The sequence below is a fragment of the Chenopodium album genome, chromosome 21, assembly GCF_948465745.1.
Source record: "Chenopodium album chromosome 21, dcCheAlbu1.1, whole genome shotgun sequence".
Taxonomy (NCBI): domain Eukaryota; kingdom Viridiplantae; phylum Streptophyta; class Magnoliopsida; order Caryophyllales; family Amaranthaceae; genus Chenopodium; species Chenopodium album.
In genome coordinates, this window is record NC_137854.1 from 27,631,138 (window position 1) to 27,649,651 (window position 18,514).

General features: G+C 34.2%; 1 protein-coding gene across 2 annotated transcripts in view; it reads left to right on the forward strand.

Moving 5' to 3' along the window:
- Nucleotides 1-1,547: 1,547 nt before the first annotated feature.
- The window catches only part of LOC145600936 (protein virilizer homolog), a 30,730-nt gene continuing 13,763 nt past the window's right edge, over nucleotides 1,548-18,514 (forward strand). The window contains exons 1-15 of one of the 2 annotated variants that reach the window (XM_081656808.1): nucleotides 1,548-1,731; nucleotides 1,972-2,060; nucleotides 3,278-3,401; nucleotides 6,868-7,527; nucleotides 7,853-8,221; nucleotides 8,290-8,394; nucleotides 11,320-11,502; nucleotides 13,912-14,053; nucleotides 14,133-14,320; nucleotides 14,447-14,532; nucleotides 15,090-15,138; nucleotides 16,425-16,491; nucleotides 16,587-17,065; nucleotides 17,440-17,539; nucleotides 18,300-18,433. In XM_081656808.1, the coding sequence (XP_081512934.1) occupies nucleotides 1,636-1,731; nucleotides 1,972-2,060; nucleotides 3,278-3,401; nucleotides 6,868-7,527; nucleotides 7,853-8,221; nucleotides 8,290-8,394; nucleotides 11,320-11,502; nucleotides 13,912-14,053; nucleotides 14,133-14,320; nucleotides 14,447-14,532; nucleotides 15,090-15,138; nucleotides 16,425-16,491; nucleotides 16,587-17,065; nucleotides 17,440-17,539; nucleotides 18,300-18,433 (2,871 nt within the window). In that variant the 5' untranslated portion in view covers nucleotides 1,548-1,635. The remainder of the gene's footprint in view (nucleotides 1,732-1,971; nucleotides 2,061-3,277; nucleotides 3,402-6,867; nucleotides 7,528-7,852; nucleotides 8,222-8,289; nucleotides 8,395-11,319; nucleotides 11,503-13,911; nucleotides 14,054-14,132; nucleotides 14,321-14,446; nucleotides 14,533-15,089; nucleotides 15,139-16,424; nucleotides 16,492-16,586; nucleotides 17,066-17,439; nucleotides 17,540-18,299; nucleotides 18,434-18,514) is intronic. The other variant, XM_081656810.1, reaches the window with a different exon arrangement.

Here is an 18,514-nt window from a genome sequence, read left to right on the forward strand (position 1 = left end):
TATGTCAACAACCCAAATTAAAAACCCAATGGAATTGGTTATTTAAAACATGGCATCAGTCCGAACTACGAAGGTTTTGATCCGTGAGTGAATTCAAAATCTCACTATGATCGGTACGGAGTGCAACTTTGGTGCTCAAACTTACCTTGTATTAATTTTTTTTTTTTTTTTTTTTTTTTTTTTTTTTTTTTTTGTGTTTGATATGTCTTAAAACTCGATTTTTTTAACAACGCAATGGTAAGAGCCCGTTCCTTAGAACGGAAGAGAAGACGAGTCCAGACGTTCGATTCTCTTAACCTAAACCCCGAACCCTGTGCCTTTTTTTTTATGGAGTTAGCAGTTGATTTTATTTATTTATTTAATTTTATTTCTTAAAATTGACTGTTTTAAAATCCGTCCTTATTCGGATAAAAATAAGGTGGCGATTTTAATTTTTGTTTATAAGTCTTATCAGACACCTAAGTGGAACCTTTATAGACTATTCTTTGTCCATTAAAAACCAGGTAACAGTAGGAAGGGTGGGTTGGGAGTTTGGGACTTGGGATAGTTTTTAAGTTAATTAAATATAATTGTTTTTTATTTTTATTAAACAAATTATTAAATATTTATTTATTTATTATTTAAAATATTATTTTTTTTACCAATCATATACTGACACGTGTAAGTAACTTGTTATAACAAGTTAAATAACCGGTTGGGACCATTGAAAGCAAATTAATTCAAAGTTCGGATTATTGAAAAATAATCCAAAGTTGGGATTATTTTGAGCGAGGATTATTGAAAAATAATCCAAAGTTGGGATTATTCTTGTTAATTTTTCCTAATATTTATTATTCTTTCTTTTTTTGTTTTCTTGGGAAATTTTATATTGTTTACGAAATTAATACTAACATTTCAATTATTATATCCCTAAAAAAAAAAAATTTCAATTATTATAAGATGTTAAATTGGATTTAGTTTTAGATCTGTTTTGATTTCGTTAAAATTCAATTAACTTTTCAATTTGGTTTTTATGTAATGATTTTATGGGTAGCAATTGATTCCCAAAATAGTTGACATTTTTCCATTACTTTAGCTTATTGGATTATTTGGTTCACCCGACATACTCCACTATGATAATGTAAAATAAAGGGAATAAAATATAAAAAAAACTACATAGTGTTTCGGATCGGATATCCGATGATCCGATCCGATAATTTCAGATATCCGAAATCCGGTTTTTCGGATCGGATTCGGATCAAATTTTTGCCGAATCGAAAATTTCAAATATTCGATATTTCGTATCGGATCTGATCGGATCGTTTTCGGATATCCGATATTTCGGATCGAATCGGATATCCGAAATGGCCAGCCCTTAGATGGGGGTGGGGATGGGATGAAAATGTTGGGCGGGGATGAGGAAAGCCAACATCCGATTAAAGACTTAAAGTGTAACATTTATTAAAACACAAGGAGACTGAGTATAACTAACTTTGTTGAGTATATTTTAATTGAGTTAGCTATTACTACGTATTTTGAGTTTTCGGAAATTAAAAAAAAAATAGTGAATTATTTTGACTCTATAAGGAGCAATTCGCAAACAATAGCGTGGATCCGTCCTATTCTTCCTCTCACTCTCTTGTTGGATACCCAGTTATGGCGGCCGCCCCTCCTGCACTGCCTCAGGGACGGGCCTGTGTGCTCTTCGCTCAAACCTTCGTTCACCCTCAATTAGACGAATATGTTGACGAAGTAACTTCTCTTTCTCTTTCCATTTATTCTTCCTTCTTGCAATTTTATTTTTGATTTATGCTCCATATTTCCCGCCACTTTTATTCCAAGAAATTTGTGAATTGGGGTTTTTTTGGTTGCTATGAATTACTATGAATTTGAGTTTATATGGTCAATTTGTGCTGGAGGTTCGAATTAATTCTTGGTTAAAGTTTTTGAATTTGTCAATTTTTGTGATTTATGCCGTTTGATTTTTGTTAGGTCATGTTTGCTGAACCTATTGTGATTACTGCCTGCGAGTTTTTGGAGCAAAATGCATCGTCGGCTTCGTCTGCCGTCTCTCTTCTGGGGTATATATGACTTCTTTCTTTTTCGTTCTTTTCATTTTTGCTTTTTCCTGATTGTAATGTTCAATGCTAATTAATTGCTTTTCTCCTGCAAGACAATTTGTACTTACTAGCTTCGTGTTTGTTTTCGGAACTTGGAAAATGCAATTCGAAATTAGTGTAGAGGTTTAGTTGTTTAGGTCAAGGGTTTTTGATGTGTTTTTAAGCGGAAACATAGAGATAGTGACAAGGGTAGTTTGAAGGATTGAGAGTTTCTTATCTGTCGCAATCAACAAAGTGAACACAAATCGGATCAAGTGTTTCGGAATTTGGATGTAAGAAAACCAAATAATCACGCAACACCATTATCAATTTTCATTAACGTAACATCTTTAACGGCATGCTTATCAACTTAACAGCGATAAGGGCATGCTTATCAACTTAACAGCGTTAAGGGCATGCTTATTAACTTAACAGCTTTAAGGGCATGCTTGGACTAAGGTATTAAGGTAATTTATAAATAGGGTGATAAAAGTCGAACAAAAGAAAATGGAAGTGAATATAAGTATTTATAAGAAGGGAATGGGATATTTTTGGTGTAACCGTAATTTCAAGGGAGATTATGAAGTGATAGTGTGGTGGGAGGTGAGAATAAGGAGAACTATTGCCCTGATTTTGGGTAATAGTGATTAAATGGTGACAGTTGGTAACTATTACCTTCACTACGAGGGTTATACTTTCACCATTTCTCTTTTTTCTTATGTCATCTTATTTCATTTATCAACCCTTAATCTTGACTTAACATCACCTCTAATCTCTTATTTTTACATAATGAACTACTCCTTAAAGTGCATCTCTCTTTCCATTGTGAGCCGTTTCAAATCTACTTGTTCTATTTTTTTTGAAAACCTTTTTTACTATCGTACCTATCCCACCTAACACAATTCGCACCATTTTACATTTTAAACCCTTTTACAATATTTTTCTTACCTTTTCCACCTTTTTCTTGTACTCACCCGTTTTACTCCAGCTGTCTTAATTTATTCACTTTTTCCTTTTGTCCACTGCCTTTTTCTATGCATTCCTAGGAACAAGAGGCTATAGTATTAAGCTAGTCGAACTTAGGGAGTACTTACTCTTCTAAGTTAGTTTTGAAGTAGTAATGATATTTTAGACATTTGTGTCTTTTCCCATGAATGATTAATGGTGAATATTATCGTCTTTAATGTTAACTTTTCCAGGGCTACTTCACCTCCTTCATTCGCTTTGGAAGTATTTGTTCAATGTGAAGGGGAAGCGAGATTCAGGCGTCTTTGCCAACCATTTCTATATTCACACTCATCATCGAATGTACTTGAAGTTGAGGTAGTTAATTCTTCATGTTTTGTAAATTTGTATATGTGCTCATTGACATAAGTCTTCTCACGCAAAGTCGTGTTTTTGTAATGAAGCATTTGGCATAGTTGTAAAATTTATAGTGAAATGACAATTCTCTTAAAATAAATTGATATGTTAATGTAGTAGATACAATAAAGTTTAGCATTTTGTTTACATTTTCCTGATTTAGAGTGTTTATGAGTTCTACTTTTTGGTGTTGTGATTTGGATCAACAATCTGTGGTTTAGTGAGTAAAATTAACGCATTTAAGATTTTGATATGCAACAAAATCCATTATTAGATTTAAACACACTATTTTACTCATTTTAAGAGAGTGGAATCGAGTTATACTTAATACACTTAAGTTAGACCTTCATCTCCATAACCTCTTTTCTACCAATTACCAAACACTTTCTAAACCTTCACCTCCACAACCATTGTCGCCACCACTAATGCCCACATCTGCCACCACCATCGCACCATAGACCATAGATCATCGTAAAAGGATGTATAAAATCAACGACTGAACGTTTATAGCAAATGCACACACTTTTGCGCATTACTAAAAATTGAAAACTACTATCACCAAAGAATACCAGTCAATGTTTTTTGGAGAAAACATAAAGGTTGAATGACTTACTATTATTGTGAAAATAACCCATCTTCTTTTCATTCTTTTCCCATCACCACCTTCATGACCACTGGAGGATAGAAATATCAAGAAAGGAAGTATGAACTAGGTTACAATTAACCTCTTGGTGGATAGGTTTGGCTTTCGAAAGTCTCTTATCAATTTAAACCATCATGGGTTAAAATTAGCCCATTTACTTAATTCATGGAAAATAGCGGTGGTAGTTGGTTGGTTTTGCTTAATGAAATATATGCACTTTGTATATCTAATTGATTTGGGGACCATGGTGAAGGGCTTTGAAGTTTCTAAAGCAAATTTCAACTACCACAGGTTCAATTTACCCCATTTACTAAAATTCATAGAAAATGGTGGTGGTCTTTTGGCCAGTTTTGCTGAATGAAGTTTATAGGGTTTGAATATCTAGTGGTTTTGGCGAAAAAATAGTGAAGGTGGGTGGTGGTTTCAGTGGGTTTGGTGAAGATGGGAGAGGTTTGGTGAGGTTGATGGTGGTTTCGGCAAGAGTGGTGGGGGTGGGGGGTTGATTTCAGTGAGGTGGGTGGAGGTTAGAGTGGGTGGTTAACTTGGATGTTGGTGAAAATAGAGAGAGATAGAGAGAGAGAGAGAGAGAGAGAGAGAGAGAGAGAGAGAGAGAGAGACTTATAAGGAAGGAGAGGGTTAATTAAATGATATTAAGCTTTGCTTAAATAAAGGTAAAATTGTGAATTTGGCAAAATAAAGTATTTTTAAAAGGTTTGTTGCAAGTATTGTGACATTTTTTGTTTATTGAAAGTGTTTGATGTAAATGGAAATGGAGGAAGTAATATTTTGGAGAATCCTTGGAAGTATCTATCTTCGATTGATTAATATGTAAAGAAATATGTTTCTTCTCTTATATGATTACATGGAAAAGGATCTTATAATGGGTGTTACTTCCTTTGTAGTGCCTTGTAGTGGCTATCTAGTACTTTTTTCGTTCTTAAGGTTTAGCCGTTTAGGATTCACTCCTTTGGTTAAGGGCACCTTGTCTACTTACTTCGTTCCACAAATATTGCAATAATTACCATTTTTCCCATTTGCACATGTTCTCTCTTTCTCTCTCCTCATCATATGGACCCTATCTTTATTACTCTCTATCTCTCCCCTCTTCTTAAATTTTGTGTTCCTTTACCATGGTGCGATATTTGGGAACGAAGGAAGTGTTGCTTTTCCAATTAGAAAATTTAGAAGTATAAGCAACAATGTCTCCAATACTTATTCCGTGTCACCTTCTTCGGAGCTAGGTCTGATTTATGTTTCTTTAGAAGGTTTATTATGGGTTTAGGGCTTATATAAACTCTTAGAGTTGTAGTGTCTATGAATATCCTATGAGAAATGAGGTTGAGCCATTAGGGTGGGGAGCAATGGCATTCTTCCCAACCTTAAAGCCTTGTAGTCTGGGAATCAAATCTCATAAAGTTCATTTGAGTGTTTTCCGTACCTTCCCCTCCAATTGAGCTCCCTTCTAATCTTAAAAATAAAACATTTTCTTTGAGAAATGTGCTTGGTAGTCATGTGGCATGTTATTGTGGTTTGTACCAGCTAGTTTAACATTTGAATTCCTTCTATTTGGATAAAGAAGGGAGTGCATAGAAATATGTAGCAATGGAAAACCATGGCTGTTTATGTAATGGTGAATGCTGATATTAGTCTCGTATGGTTTCTTCTTCATCCATCAGTGACTTTTGCTTAGTCACATCTATATAACGTAAATGTATGAGACACAAGATATTAAGGACACATGCCTTTGATCAAACATATTTTTGTGACAACTTTGTGGTTGATACCTTAAGGTGGGGTGCATAATTTTTATGATAAGTGTTTCACTTTGTAGTTTTCATGCACTTGAAACTTGTAAGGCTCTTGTGCCTGAATGTACGTGTGGAATTTAGAGATTTAGACTTTTGGCCGACTTATGTTTTTAGTAATTTTTTAATTATAATCTATTCTTTATGTCATGAAGCCATTGAAACGTTAAAAAGTTAAGAACATTTGATCTTCCTTACCTTGTTAAATTACTCATCAACATATCTTGTACGTATGCTAGAAAGTAAAATTCCATTTAAATATTTGAAGGGAGATTTGTTCATATAATAAAAAGGCTCTCAATTAGCAACTTCATTACTTTGCACATTGAGGATATAATAATTTCTACCTTAAAAGAGTGCCTCCATAATGTCTAAGCTACTTACACTTTATTCTAGCTGTATCTAACTATCTATCATAAACACATCAAGGTTTTTGAGTGTTATTTTTATTCGAAGGATTACAGCCAAGCGTCCATGTCCATATAACATATCAAATATATGTCTGGAATAGTTATGGCAAGGAATTAGAGATTTAGAGGTAGTTAGGCTTATTGTACTATGTTTGATTCTGTCACTCTCTTTCCCACATTGTTTATTGTCCTGGTTTGTTGTTCCGTTTAAATGTTATTATTCATTTCATTCTTGGTTGCATCCTGGACCTTAAATTCACCCTTACTAGGTTTGCTGAAGCACTATTCTTGTTTTCATTTCATTTTTCTTTATGGACATGGGTTTGGTATTTGGCACATCTCCTTTGTTGATTAAATGTATTCATTCTTGTGTACCTCCCTCCTCCCAAAATACGGTTCATTTATCTTTGTGGACATGGGTTTGGTATTTGGCACATCTTTATTGATGAGTTTTATTCATTCTTGAGTGCCCACCCCCACCCTGCTTCCCCAAATTAAAATAAAAAAAGAGAAAAATACATGCTTTCAGAATAACCTTCTTGTTACTGACATATGCTACGGTTTGTCAGGCTGTGGTGACTAATCATTTGGTTGTGAGGGGCAGTTATCGGAGTCTAAGCTTGGTTGTATATGGAAACACAGCTGAAGATCTTGGGCAATTTAATGTTGACTTTGACTTGGACAACTCTGTTGCGAATCTTGTTTCTTCTTCTGAGGCGAAGCTTGAGGACCTGCCACCTCTATTACATTCTAGAAATCCTAAATTTGAGGATGCAATTTCCTCTTTGCAGGCCTTGTCTTCAATACTTCCAGCTATAGATATTTCTGTAGAGATGCGGCAATTTTTGCAACTTATATATAAGGTACTGGATCTACCAAATTTTGGTGATATTAGTCAGAAGGCCATGGCTATAATTACTTCATCAGCTGCATCTTTCTTCACAAATGACTTGGTTAGTGCTGGAATCATGCTGCAAGAGTTAAATTTGGGAGCATTAGCAAATGCGAAAGAATCTTTTCATGTTTTCACTGAGGCTCAGAGGAATCTTTTCAATCTTTGTAAAAGATATGTTGAAGCAGGTCATGTATATGAAGATTTTTTGGCGGAGTGCAGTTTTCTAGAGTCTGAAGCTGATTTAGCTACTTCTAAAGAGTTGGTGGATATGTTGTTCCAGCATTTCCCATTTAATAGGGATATTGCATTTGTTGGACATCCTCATTTATCACAGGTAAAGTATGGTTTAGAATTTTTGCCCTCCTCCATGGTCATGTTTTGCTTGAGGACATAAAATTATATTATGCTTCCAGAATCCAGATGCTTCTTTGTACTTCTCAAATTTCACAGTACCAATATTTTTGCAATCCTTGTTTCCACCTTTGCTTATTACATGTGGGAGATGCTTTTTTCCTTCTCTTATATTTTAGGGTGTTGTGTAATATCATGAATGGGAAGTATTGCACTTTATTAATTCTCTATACACGGTTTCTTGTTGATTCTTTGATACATTGACTTCTGACTTGTCCCTTCTTCCATTGATTTTCCTTTCATTCCAGAGTAATAATGTACTTCTTTGGTTGAGTTTATCTCTGATTCTATGCTCGGGAAAGGAAAGCTGTTTTCATTATGTAAATGGTGGAGGAATGGAGCAGCTTGCACATTTTCTCAGCTCAGAAATGCAAAATAGTGCGACTGTAACTTTGATGCTTCTTGGGGCTGTTGAACAAGCAACTCGATACTCTGTTGGGTGTGAAGGTTTCTTAGGTTGGTGGCCTCGTGAAGGTGATAATGTTCCATCTGGTGTAAGTGAGGGATATAGCCAACTGTTAAAGTTAGTAATGCAAAAACAACGGCATGATATTGCTGGATTGGCGACTTATATCCTTCAGCGGTTGCGTTTCTATGAAGTTGCTTCAAGATATGAGGTATATTTTCTGGCTTCTGAACGCTTAATTATGATACAAGGAGCTATTCTCATTATTCTGATTGGCAGTATGCAGTGTTATCCATATTGGAAGGACTCTCAGTTGATGGTAATGCTACACCAACGACTTTAAGCCTGTTAATGAACGCCAAGTTACAGCTAAGGAAGCTTTTGGTTAGTATCAAATTGTTCAATTTTGTTTTTCTTTTTTTTTTTTGGGTGTTACTAGGGTAGGTATTATTCCATCTTAAAGAATTTTTTTAAATATTTTTTGTATGCCAGAGTAGCTTTTGCATTGGTATTCAATGGTGGCATATAGTGTTTTTTTTTTTTTTTTTTTTTTTTTTTTTTTTTTTTTTTTTTGGGTATCCAAAGTGACAAGTTATAGTACATTGATAATTAATTTACTTATGTCATGGAATAAAAAAAAAGTTTGGTCGTTCCAATTATTGTCCTGTTTATGCGTGCCTGAGTGTTAGCAGTTGACTGTTTGGTATAACTGGTTTGACTAGCTGTTTTCATTATCAGTTTGGTCACACAAAATGACCAATAAGGACATTATTGTTGAGGATTTTTCATTAATTGATTAATTTAATTTCAATAAAAATTATTTACCTGCATTTCTAAATAATTGCACTATTTCTCATTTTAAGTTCAAACTTTAAAAACTGACCATATTATTTCACTATTATATTAAAGAAAATATTGTCTAGTGAGATTTTGTTGGAAGCGTCTCAAAATGTATTTTCAAAATATCAACTGTTTGTAATTTTAACTATGTGTGATTAAAGATATTCATGGTCAAAGTAGGGCATTGGAGATCGTGAAAAAGCAAATGGTGCATTATTTAGTGATGGAGTAATTAGATAATTATGGATAATATATTAATACATACTTCTTATAAGATATAAATAAAAAGGAAAAGAAGGAAAAGAGGAATAATGAGAATATCAGAAATGGAATATAAATTATATAAAACTAGGGAAGGGGGGAGTAATTCCCTTAAAACGAATACAATGAAATGGGCAAATATCCCAATTATTAGCCCATCCTAATTTTTAGCCTATATTCTCGTCCTTTTCTATTTTTTTCCCTCTCTATTTTCACGTTTTCCCTTGTATTCAGTTCCTTGTCTTCTCTTTGGCTCTTTCTCCACCATTCTTGGTGTCTCAATGTAATGCTCACTAATTTCTTTTATTTTATCTTTCTGTAACCCATGAAACCGATTGATTATATTGTAACTGCAATCAGTCTCATGTGACATAGTCTTTGCTAATCCTCTCTAAATCACTCACCAACAATTTTTCATATCTAATGAACTTGGAAACCAATAGTTTTTTTTAAGCTCACCTGCATCTCCAAACTTGTTTAACCAGATCTTATTTCTATTGAAAAAATGAACATGCTAGAATTTATTGGGTAGCCAAGTCAATTTATAATTAAAGCTAGTTGCTCTATATGTTTCACTAATATTTATAGAGAAACTTATTGTTACTTCTATCCTTTCAAATATTATGTAAATAAAATTAAATACCATTTAAGGTGCAATTTGTCTCTGCTTCAAAATCAAATGTTTGGGTTGTATCCGCTAATACAAACCTCTTTCCACCAAACACTTATATCAATGGTTTCATTTAGTCAAACCTCCAATTTCTCATGAACCTGCTCCCAACCAAACAAGGGCAATATGGAATGCAGTGAATAGTGACATGAATAATGAAATTAGGGTCAAAATGTCAGTTTTTTTGAACTATCATGTGATGATTATAGGAAATAAGATGTCAAACTGACTATTTAAACGTGACCTTAACGTTTTCAAGTTCTAAGGAGAATTTGTAAAATGCTTGTTGCCTGTGCCTGTTTAAGGTCTTTTTATTTGTTAGGGCCTTAAGGTTGTGAATTAAAATGTCTTGAACTTTTCTAAACTACCAAAGTGATGGTGTCTTGAGGATAGCAACTAGATTTTGGTACTTATAGAACATCAAAATGGGTAGGAAACTACCAAAATAAGATTAAAAGATTCTATTGCCACAACAACACAATTTCAGATGTGGAAAATCATTTTTGTAAATATTGTGTGATTATGCCAAATGTGTGATTAGGTGACGTGGATCTGAGTGGCTTTGATCAATACTCAAAGTTAACATCATCATTGTGCTATCTATATGCTGTTGTTTTGGGACTGGTTATTTGGCTATTTTGGTACAAGGGTTGTTGGGCTATGAAGGACGCTTGATGTACAAGGAAGCTACTTTTTTTTTTTTTTTTTTTTTTTTTTGAGGGAAATGTACAAGGAAGCTACTAGGATTGGCCTAATCCTAGTAAAATCAGGATAAGTCGTATCTTTTTGATGTTTTGTTAGGAGTCATAGTTTTACTAATCCCTTAATAGTGATTTAATGTGTAAAATAAAAGATTTTTATTAGTATTAGAAGTCCTAGTCTAATTAGGTGTATATTTTCTCATTTATTTTGATTGGTTTGAGATTATTTTAAACTTATATTGCCTATATAAGGAGTCTTAGGTTGTCATTTGTGATAACATGTGATTGCAATGCTTATTTGCCCAATCTTGTGGTTCTAGTTTGGTTTATTAGTTGCTCTGTTTGATCAAATCGTTTTGTTTAGGTCCGTTTGACTCTATTTTAAATTACTAGATTCTGTGAATTCCATTTGATGTAAAAAAAATATACCATTAGGGTGCTCAATTTATCGATAAAAGGATCCTGAATCCACAACAGTTAAATTTTAGATTATAGAACTACACTATGGCATTGTAGTATTTTGAATATTTTGACTTCAGTTGTTGAGCTGTGTGCTCAACTAGCACCTTTTGGCTGTGTTTATAGGTGTTGACTCTCTTTATCTGTCAAAAAAGCAATTTCTTTATTTGTAAGTTCTCTACAGTTGAATTCAATTATATTATGTGTTAAAAAATCAATGGAGGGATGGTTTTTCTTTTTATTCTCTGTTGAATTTTGGTGTAGTCCAACTGCTTGTCTTGTAGTATCTAGGAAATGGATGTCTATCATGTGCTATCTAGTTCTCTTGTAATGTTGCACTTATTCTTAGTTTCTGTTTGTTGACAATTGTATATGCAGAAAATGATTAATTCATCTGGTTGGGTTGAGGATCCTTCTCCTACAGCCTGTGCCATCCGTTCATTAATGGTGGCAGCACCTGAAGGTTTGTTGTCTTTCAAAGCATCTAGCAAACTTATCGCCTCATCAAGTTGTCGTTTTCTGCATCAGAAAATTGATGCAAAGTTGCTCTCGCTTGTGAAGGTATTTTTTCACTATAGCTTCTTGCTCAGTGTCCTCTTTTAATTTATGTAACATTGTTTCCAGAATCTGTTAAAAAGAAAAAGCAATAATTTTTAGAATTAGGGTATTGCGATATGAGAAATATACTTTTCTAAAATTTCTTGGATAGTTTGTAAGCACTGGTAATCAAGTCCACAGAATTAATTTCTGTTGATCTATTACACTTTTCTGTTTTTAATTATTACCTTATGGTAAGTTCAGATTCCAGAATTTTCTGGAATGGGATAAAATCAAGTGTTTGGGTTTTGCAAAGCTTACAGATCCAGATTTGGTATTGATAATCAAGTCAACAGAATTATCTTCTGTTGATCTGTTACACTTTCATTTTGTTTTTAATTATTTCCTTATGCTGTGTAAGATTCCAGATTTTTTCGTAATTGGCTGTAATCAAGAGTTTGGGTTTCACAAAGCTTACAGATCCAGATTTGACCCTATATATGAAGCATTTTACAAGTGCCCATACACGTGTAGTTTAAATTTTTTAAATGACCCTTCCTCAGGTTCCTAATTACCTTGCGTTTTGTTTTATACAGTTTCTCAGTTCCTCTTGCCAAAAAAAAAAAAGGTTTCTCAGTTCCTCGCAACTCTCTTTCTATCTCCTTGCCCAAACCCATTCTCTTCCCAGTTCCCACCACTGCCCGCCTCTGCCTCAACGACCACCACTCTGCTCCTCCGCCACCATAACTTGCTGCTTGCCACCACTTTAAAAATTGATTGATGTGATCTAGTTGTCAAAGGGCATAAACTTGATATGAATTTAAGTCTTGTTCATCTTTTGGTTGCTGTTCCAGCAGTAGAGGCGTGATGTCACATACTATATATCAATTGTTGTACTTCATTTTATTTTGTTTTATTTTTTTTTTTTAAAACTGCTGGAAGTTTTTAAATTTGAGCTAAGTAATTTCTTGTTTTATGTATTTTCTTTTACCATTTTCTCAAATCATTAAGAAAAAAAGTATCTGTTTGATTTTGTCATATTTTCCTGAATTTTTGATTCCTATACGTAGAATTTATTGCAAAAGAATAAATCTGCTCACATATAAGTTAACTTATAAACAGGCATATGCATACACTGTTTACTGCATGGCTATAGAAAAATTATTTATGAGAAAACTCATGATTGGAAACCTGATCAAATATAGGAAAATTAATTTGTTTTATATAAAGCCAATTATATTATTAGCTGACTTTATGCTTAAATCTGAAAACTTTGGCATCATGCTTCAAGCATAGACAAAGATAGAGTTCATGTTGTGGTCTATTGTCATTGGATGTTTTACTTTCTTGCTTCCATCATTTTCTCACCGGCCTGCCTGTAAAAATTCCATGCTCTCTTAGTATTTTATTACTTGCTCCATTTCTCCATGCGCGGAGAATTAGGAGAAATAGTAGAAAGTAATAAAATAGGAAGGAAGTGGGGTTGGTGGAAAAATAAAGTATGATAGTTGGGAGGAGAGAATATGAAAATATTAAAGTATGATAGTTGGGCTATGTTACATGGACTCGGGTACGTGTGTCGGACACAGACACGTGTCCGAGTGTCCAATTCGTCAATTTCCAAAATTTTAGGACATGGGGACTCTTTGGACACGGGTGCGTGGACACGGCACTTTCATTTTTTTGCAAAAAAATTATAGTTTTATAATTTTATATGTTTTTATCAATAGTGAACAAAAAATGAAATACTCTGTAGTGTAATCTAACACAAGGAATACAAGTATTACAATGAGTGAATGAGGGAGTACATTAGAAATAAAAAATTGAATTGAGATAGTGGAGTGTGGGTCCATACAGTAAAAAAGAAAGAAAGTTATTTGGGGTCTAGTGTCAGTCAAACATTTAATTTCAGCCATAAATTTCTTATTTCTTTCTCCTCTCTCCTATACCCTCTCTCTTCTCTTAAATGGAGTAAATTTGAACGGTCTTTATCCTCGAGCTTGCTGCCATTTTTGAAGCTTAAAGAACATGAAGCTCAAGTTGTCAACTGAAACTGCCGTGTCTGAGTGCAATCAGGTGAGTCGATCCGAAACTTGCACCGGTGTCCGTGTCTTGTCGACACGGGTACATGATGATTTTTGCCGAATCCATGTACCAGAGTAGTTGGGAGGAGAGAATATGAAAATATTAAAGTATGATAGTTGAGGGGTCCACTAGGAGAGAAGATATTAGTAAAGTATTGTAAAAGGTTTCCCAAATAGGAAATGAAGCAAGTAATAAAATACGGTCGCAAAAGGAAAGTGGAGGAGCAAGTAAATAAAGGACGAAGGGAGTACCCTTTTTTTTTTTTTTTTTCTTTCTTCTGAATCTTTTAATTGGGCTGAACCCACTGTTTGTCTGTGCTGGGTTTGACACGGTTTGCTTTTATTGTAGGAGAGGGGGTTTCTTCCCTTGTCAGTTGCAATAATATCGTCAACAGAGTTGCGGGCTGAAAGAGGACATGATCTCGAAGCCTTTTTGGATGTGACATCTTCTATTGAAGCCACAATTCTTTCGCTTATGTTTTGCCGTTCAGGTTGTTAAAATGTTTCATTTTTGCTTTTATTATTCTCTATTTATGTTGTGCTGTTAATAACATACATTAAATTTGGCAGGTCTTGTCTTCCTATTGCAGCATCCCGATCTTTCCTCGACAATCATTCGTGCATTTAAAGGGGACGATGATGTGAATAAATTTATTCCTCTCCGATATGCATTTGCTTTGGTATCAAAGGGGTTCTTTGTCCATCTGCAAGAGGTTGGAATAAACCTTGAGATGCATCTGAGGGTGGTTAGTGGCCTTGTTGAGTATTTATTTTTTCCAATTTCTCCTCATTGTTTTATTCTTTCTTTTGTTTTACTCTTATTCATCTTCGAATAATAAGGTGGTTGTTGCTAACTTCTTGGTGCTTTATTCTGTATGGATCAGGTTTATGCCGTTGATCGCTTGCTTACATCAACGCCACGTTCAGAGGAACTTCTTTGGGTGCTGTGGGAGCTTTGTGGTCTATCCAGGTAGCCTAGGCTGTGCAAACTTCACTTTTTCATTTCCCTCCCCTCTCAGCCATAACTTCTTATTGCATGTTCTCTTGTTATTGTAAAAAGCACAACATGCCATAATCTTACTCCCACTGTTTTTTTTTTCGTGATGTGGGCAAGAGTTCAATGATGGGAGTATACAAGGTTTTAAGTAGCAGGGAGAAGGAAGTGCGATAAAGGCAAAATTACAAACTTGTCCATGGAATTTCAAGCATTAATTCAGCAAAAAGTACTAAGAACTAAGTGTACATGAGTAATTTGCAATGTGAAAGGAGAATTTTGTTTTCCTAAATGTTGTAATATTTATGAATTTTCCCAAAGAGATAAATGTTTCAATATTAAAGGATTGGAGGAAGTGTATTTGTTGGCCCCCCCCTTTTTTTTTTCTCTTGTTTGAATTTATTGGCCCTCATATAAACTTTTCTTGTAATTTTTTGCTAGTAAAAAAGGACCGGGATTACATCTCACCTTTTTCTATATACTGTCAATTATTCTTTCTAGTAATTCTTGCTTACATGTGCAATTTTATGTAGGTCTGATGGTGGGCGTCAAGCATTATTGGCTCTCACACACTTTCCAGAGGTATGAATTGATATATGATGCTCCCTCCGTGTTCTTCTACTTTACCTGTTTGTCTTTTCACTCTTTTCAACATACTTCTTTAGGTCGATATCTCTGATTTTGTATTAACATAAAATTATAGTAAGGTAATTTTTAAAAACGTGTCGGTATGAATTTAATTCGACCCCTACATGACTATGTTTCCCTTGCATGTTAGTGAGAATTCATGGTCAAATTTGAGCTTTTTAATGGATAGTAAACTGAATGGTGCATCATGTGGAAACAAAGGCATATGTATTGTCATGCTGCTGGACTTGAGCTCTTTCTCATTTAAGCTGGGGTTGCAGATTAATTCTTGAATATTGTCCCATAGTGGCCTTTGGTAAAAAAATATGAAATCCCTTCCTGATAAACTATAATTGCATAGAACACTAGTATGTCTATATTTCCTTCTAAATTAAAATTTTAAACCGTTTCCATCAGTTAAATGTAAGATTTAGCGTGTAAATCTTGTTTATCCTCAATTATAAGCATTCCTCTCTCCTCGTGATTGCTCCTACTCAAATGTTTATGTAGACACGGGAGAAGAAAAAATACTAATAATATGTGGTCATATACTTCCTCTGTTCTATTAATATTGCAACAATGGACTTTTTGCACTATTCATCACTCTTGTTTGACCATATAATATGATTTATACGTTAAGCAAAATGTAGTCATGTGGGATCTTGTTGGATTCGTCTCATAAAATACTTTCACGATATCAACTTTTTATAATTTTTACTCTTACACAATTATAGATATTTAGCATATAAAATCTGCTTTGGGATGCGTAATTTCCTCCTTGTTGCAATATTAACAGAACGGAGGAAGTATATGTTTATGCGTTTACGTGTTATTATCTAATATTTGACTGATAAAAATAAAGTAAAGAGATGGATAAATATGGGTAAGTTCTTTGTATTTTCTGCAGGTAGGGGTAGCTCTTTGATTATAGGCTTATTTAAGGATGATTTGCTATCGATAACTCTTTAAATGCTAAGCGATGAAGTATATATATATATGTAGTTTTATTATTTCATTATTTATTGTATGAATCATGGAGTAGTGGTCTACATGTTGTGGATCTGACACACTTATTACATGAATGAACAGCCTTTGCCAATTCAGACATTTTAATTATCCTTCATAAAATTAAAGAATTCCTTGTATGAGTGTTTCTGCAATGTAGTATTCATAAACATGATGATTATACATGATAATGCAAAAACTTAATCACTCTAATTATATTTTATTTGAATTTGCAGGCTTTTACAATTTTGATCGAAGCGCTGCATTCTGCCAAGGAGTTGGAAACAGTTTCTTTGTCCTGTGGTATTATGATATGATATATATGTAATAAGAGTCACGTTTCTACTGTAATATTCTTATCTTGTCATTGACAAATCATATTGTTGTATGGCTTTCAGGCACACCTTTGAATCTTGCTATCTTTCATGCTTCTGCTGAGATATGTGAGATCATTGTTACGGATCCAACTTCATCTTCAGTGAGTGTTTGGATCGACCATGCAACTGATCTCCATAAAGCTTTGCATTCTTCTTCTCCTGGGTCTAATAGAAAAGATGCCCCTAGTAGGCTCTTGGAGTGGATAGATGCTGGGGTTGTTTACCATAAAAATGGGGCTGTTGGTCTTCTACGGTATGCAGCTGTTCTGGCTTCAGGGGGTGATGCTAAAATAACTTCTACAAACATTCTGGTCTCAGACTCAATGGATGTGGAGGATGTCGTTGGAGATACTTCTAATGAATCCGATGTCAATGTTGTTGAAAGTCTGCTTGGGAAACTTGTTTCTGACAAGTCGTTTGATGGGGTTGTGCTTCGTGATTCGTCAGTGGCTCAGTTAATTACAGCAATTAGGATTTTGGCGTTCATTTCTGAGAATGCGGTATGGAATTTAATAGTGTACATTTTGTAGGAACATCTTGTCTTTCTAGCGTGCATATTATCTGTAGTTTGGAGATCTGGACCTCCCTAGTCGCTTCCATATGGTGGAACTTGTGCTAAATAGTTGTTGTATCGGGTGTCTATATGCACTTTACTTGAATTGTCTGCATCATGATGATTCTCATTCAATCTCTGCACAGCACATAGCACAAAGAATATAGAATAAAATTTGCTGAATACAGGATGCTCATTACATTAGAATGGGACCTGTAAAATGTTCAATAAAGTAGGACTTGGAAATTGTTAAAAGCTTGACAGTATTTATAATAAGTCTTATATGCTCCATTAAATTCTCTCTTGTTACTATTTTCACAGGACGTTGCTACTTCACTGTTTGATGAAGGTGCTATGACGGTTGTCTATATAATCCTTGTCAACTCCAGATTGATGCTTGAAAGATCCTCCAATAATTATGGTAATTACTTTGTTGAATTGGGTGATGTAAGCCTAATCTTTTTGATGACCGGTGGCTTCTGTTAGTGCCCCAGTGAGGCAATTAAGAAGTCAACAAACTTTTTTCTTCTTGATCGCAAAATTAATGTTTTATTTTTTCCACTCTTGAATAATGCTCCCCGCCCTTATATTTGATTTCTCCCCCTTGATGTCATAACAATTACAAGTAGTATAGGTTTTTTTTTTTTTTTTGACGAGTACAAGTAGTATAGTTAATAAATTGCTATGTATATAATTGAAAAGATCACATTTCATGCTAGGTTTCTGATATCATATTGAAAAATTATGGGGGGAACAAAGAAGGTAGGAAGAAATAATTTGTGTTTTGAAAAATTCTTTGTAGTAAGTCTATGCTTCGGCTGTTTACATATGGAGAAAACCCAAAAAAACAAAAACAAACAAAAAAAAAAAAAAACCTTCAAAAATAACGATGTGGACTTGTGGTATCGATTCTCTTCTGTAATTTCAACGAGCCTTTTCTGTTAACGTCTTGTTAGTGTGTTGATGTGTTATGACATTTCCCTTTTGATTCTGATGGTATATTGATTACATCTCTTTCAAGGAAGTATACTAGTGTGTGCTATGTCTAATATATGAAGATTGACATTTTCATTATGAATTTATGGACTTTATTTTAGGACTAAGAAGCTTCAATGTTCACAGGACTTAAATAGTTAGGGTAAAGTTTACTTCTGGTGTGATTGAATTTGTTATTGTTACAGATTATCTTGTTGATGATGGCGTAGAGTGCAGTTCTACATCTGATCTATTGCTGGAGCGTAATCGAGAGAAGTACCTGATTGATCTCTTAATTCCTTCGCTTCTAATACTTTTAGAGCTTCTGCAAAGATTAAAGGTTATAGCTCAATTATTTTTAAGAATCATCTTCCGCTATATATTTGGTATATATGATTTTCACCCTGTGTGCATAAGTGGA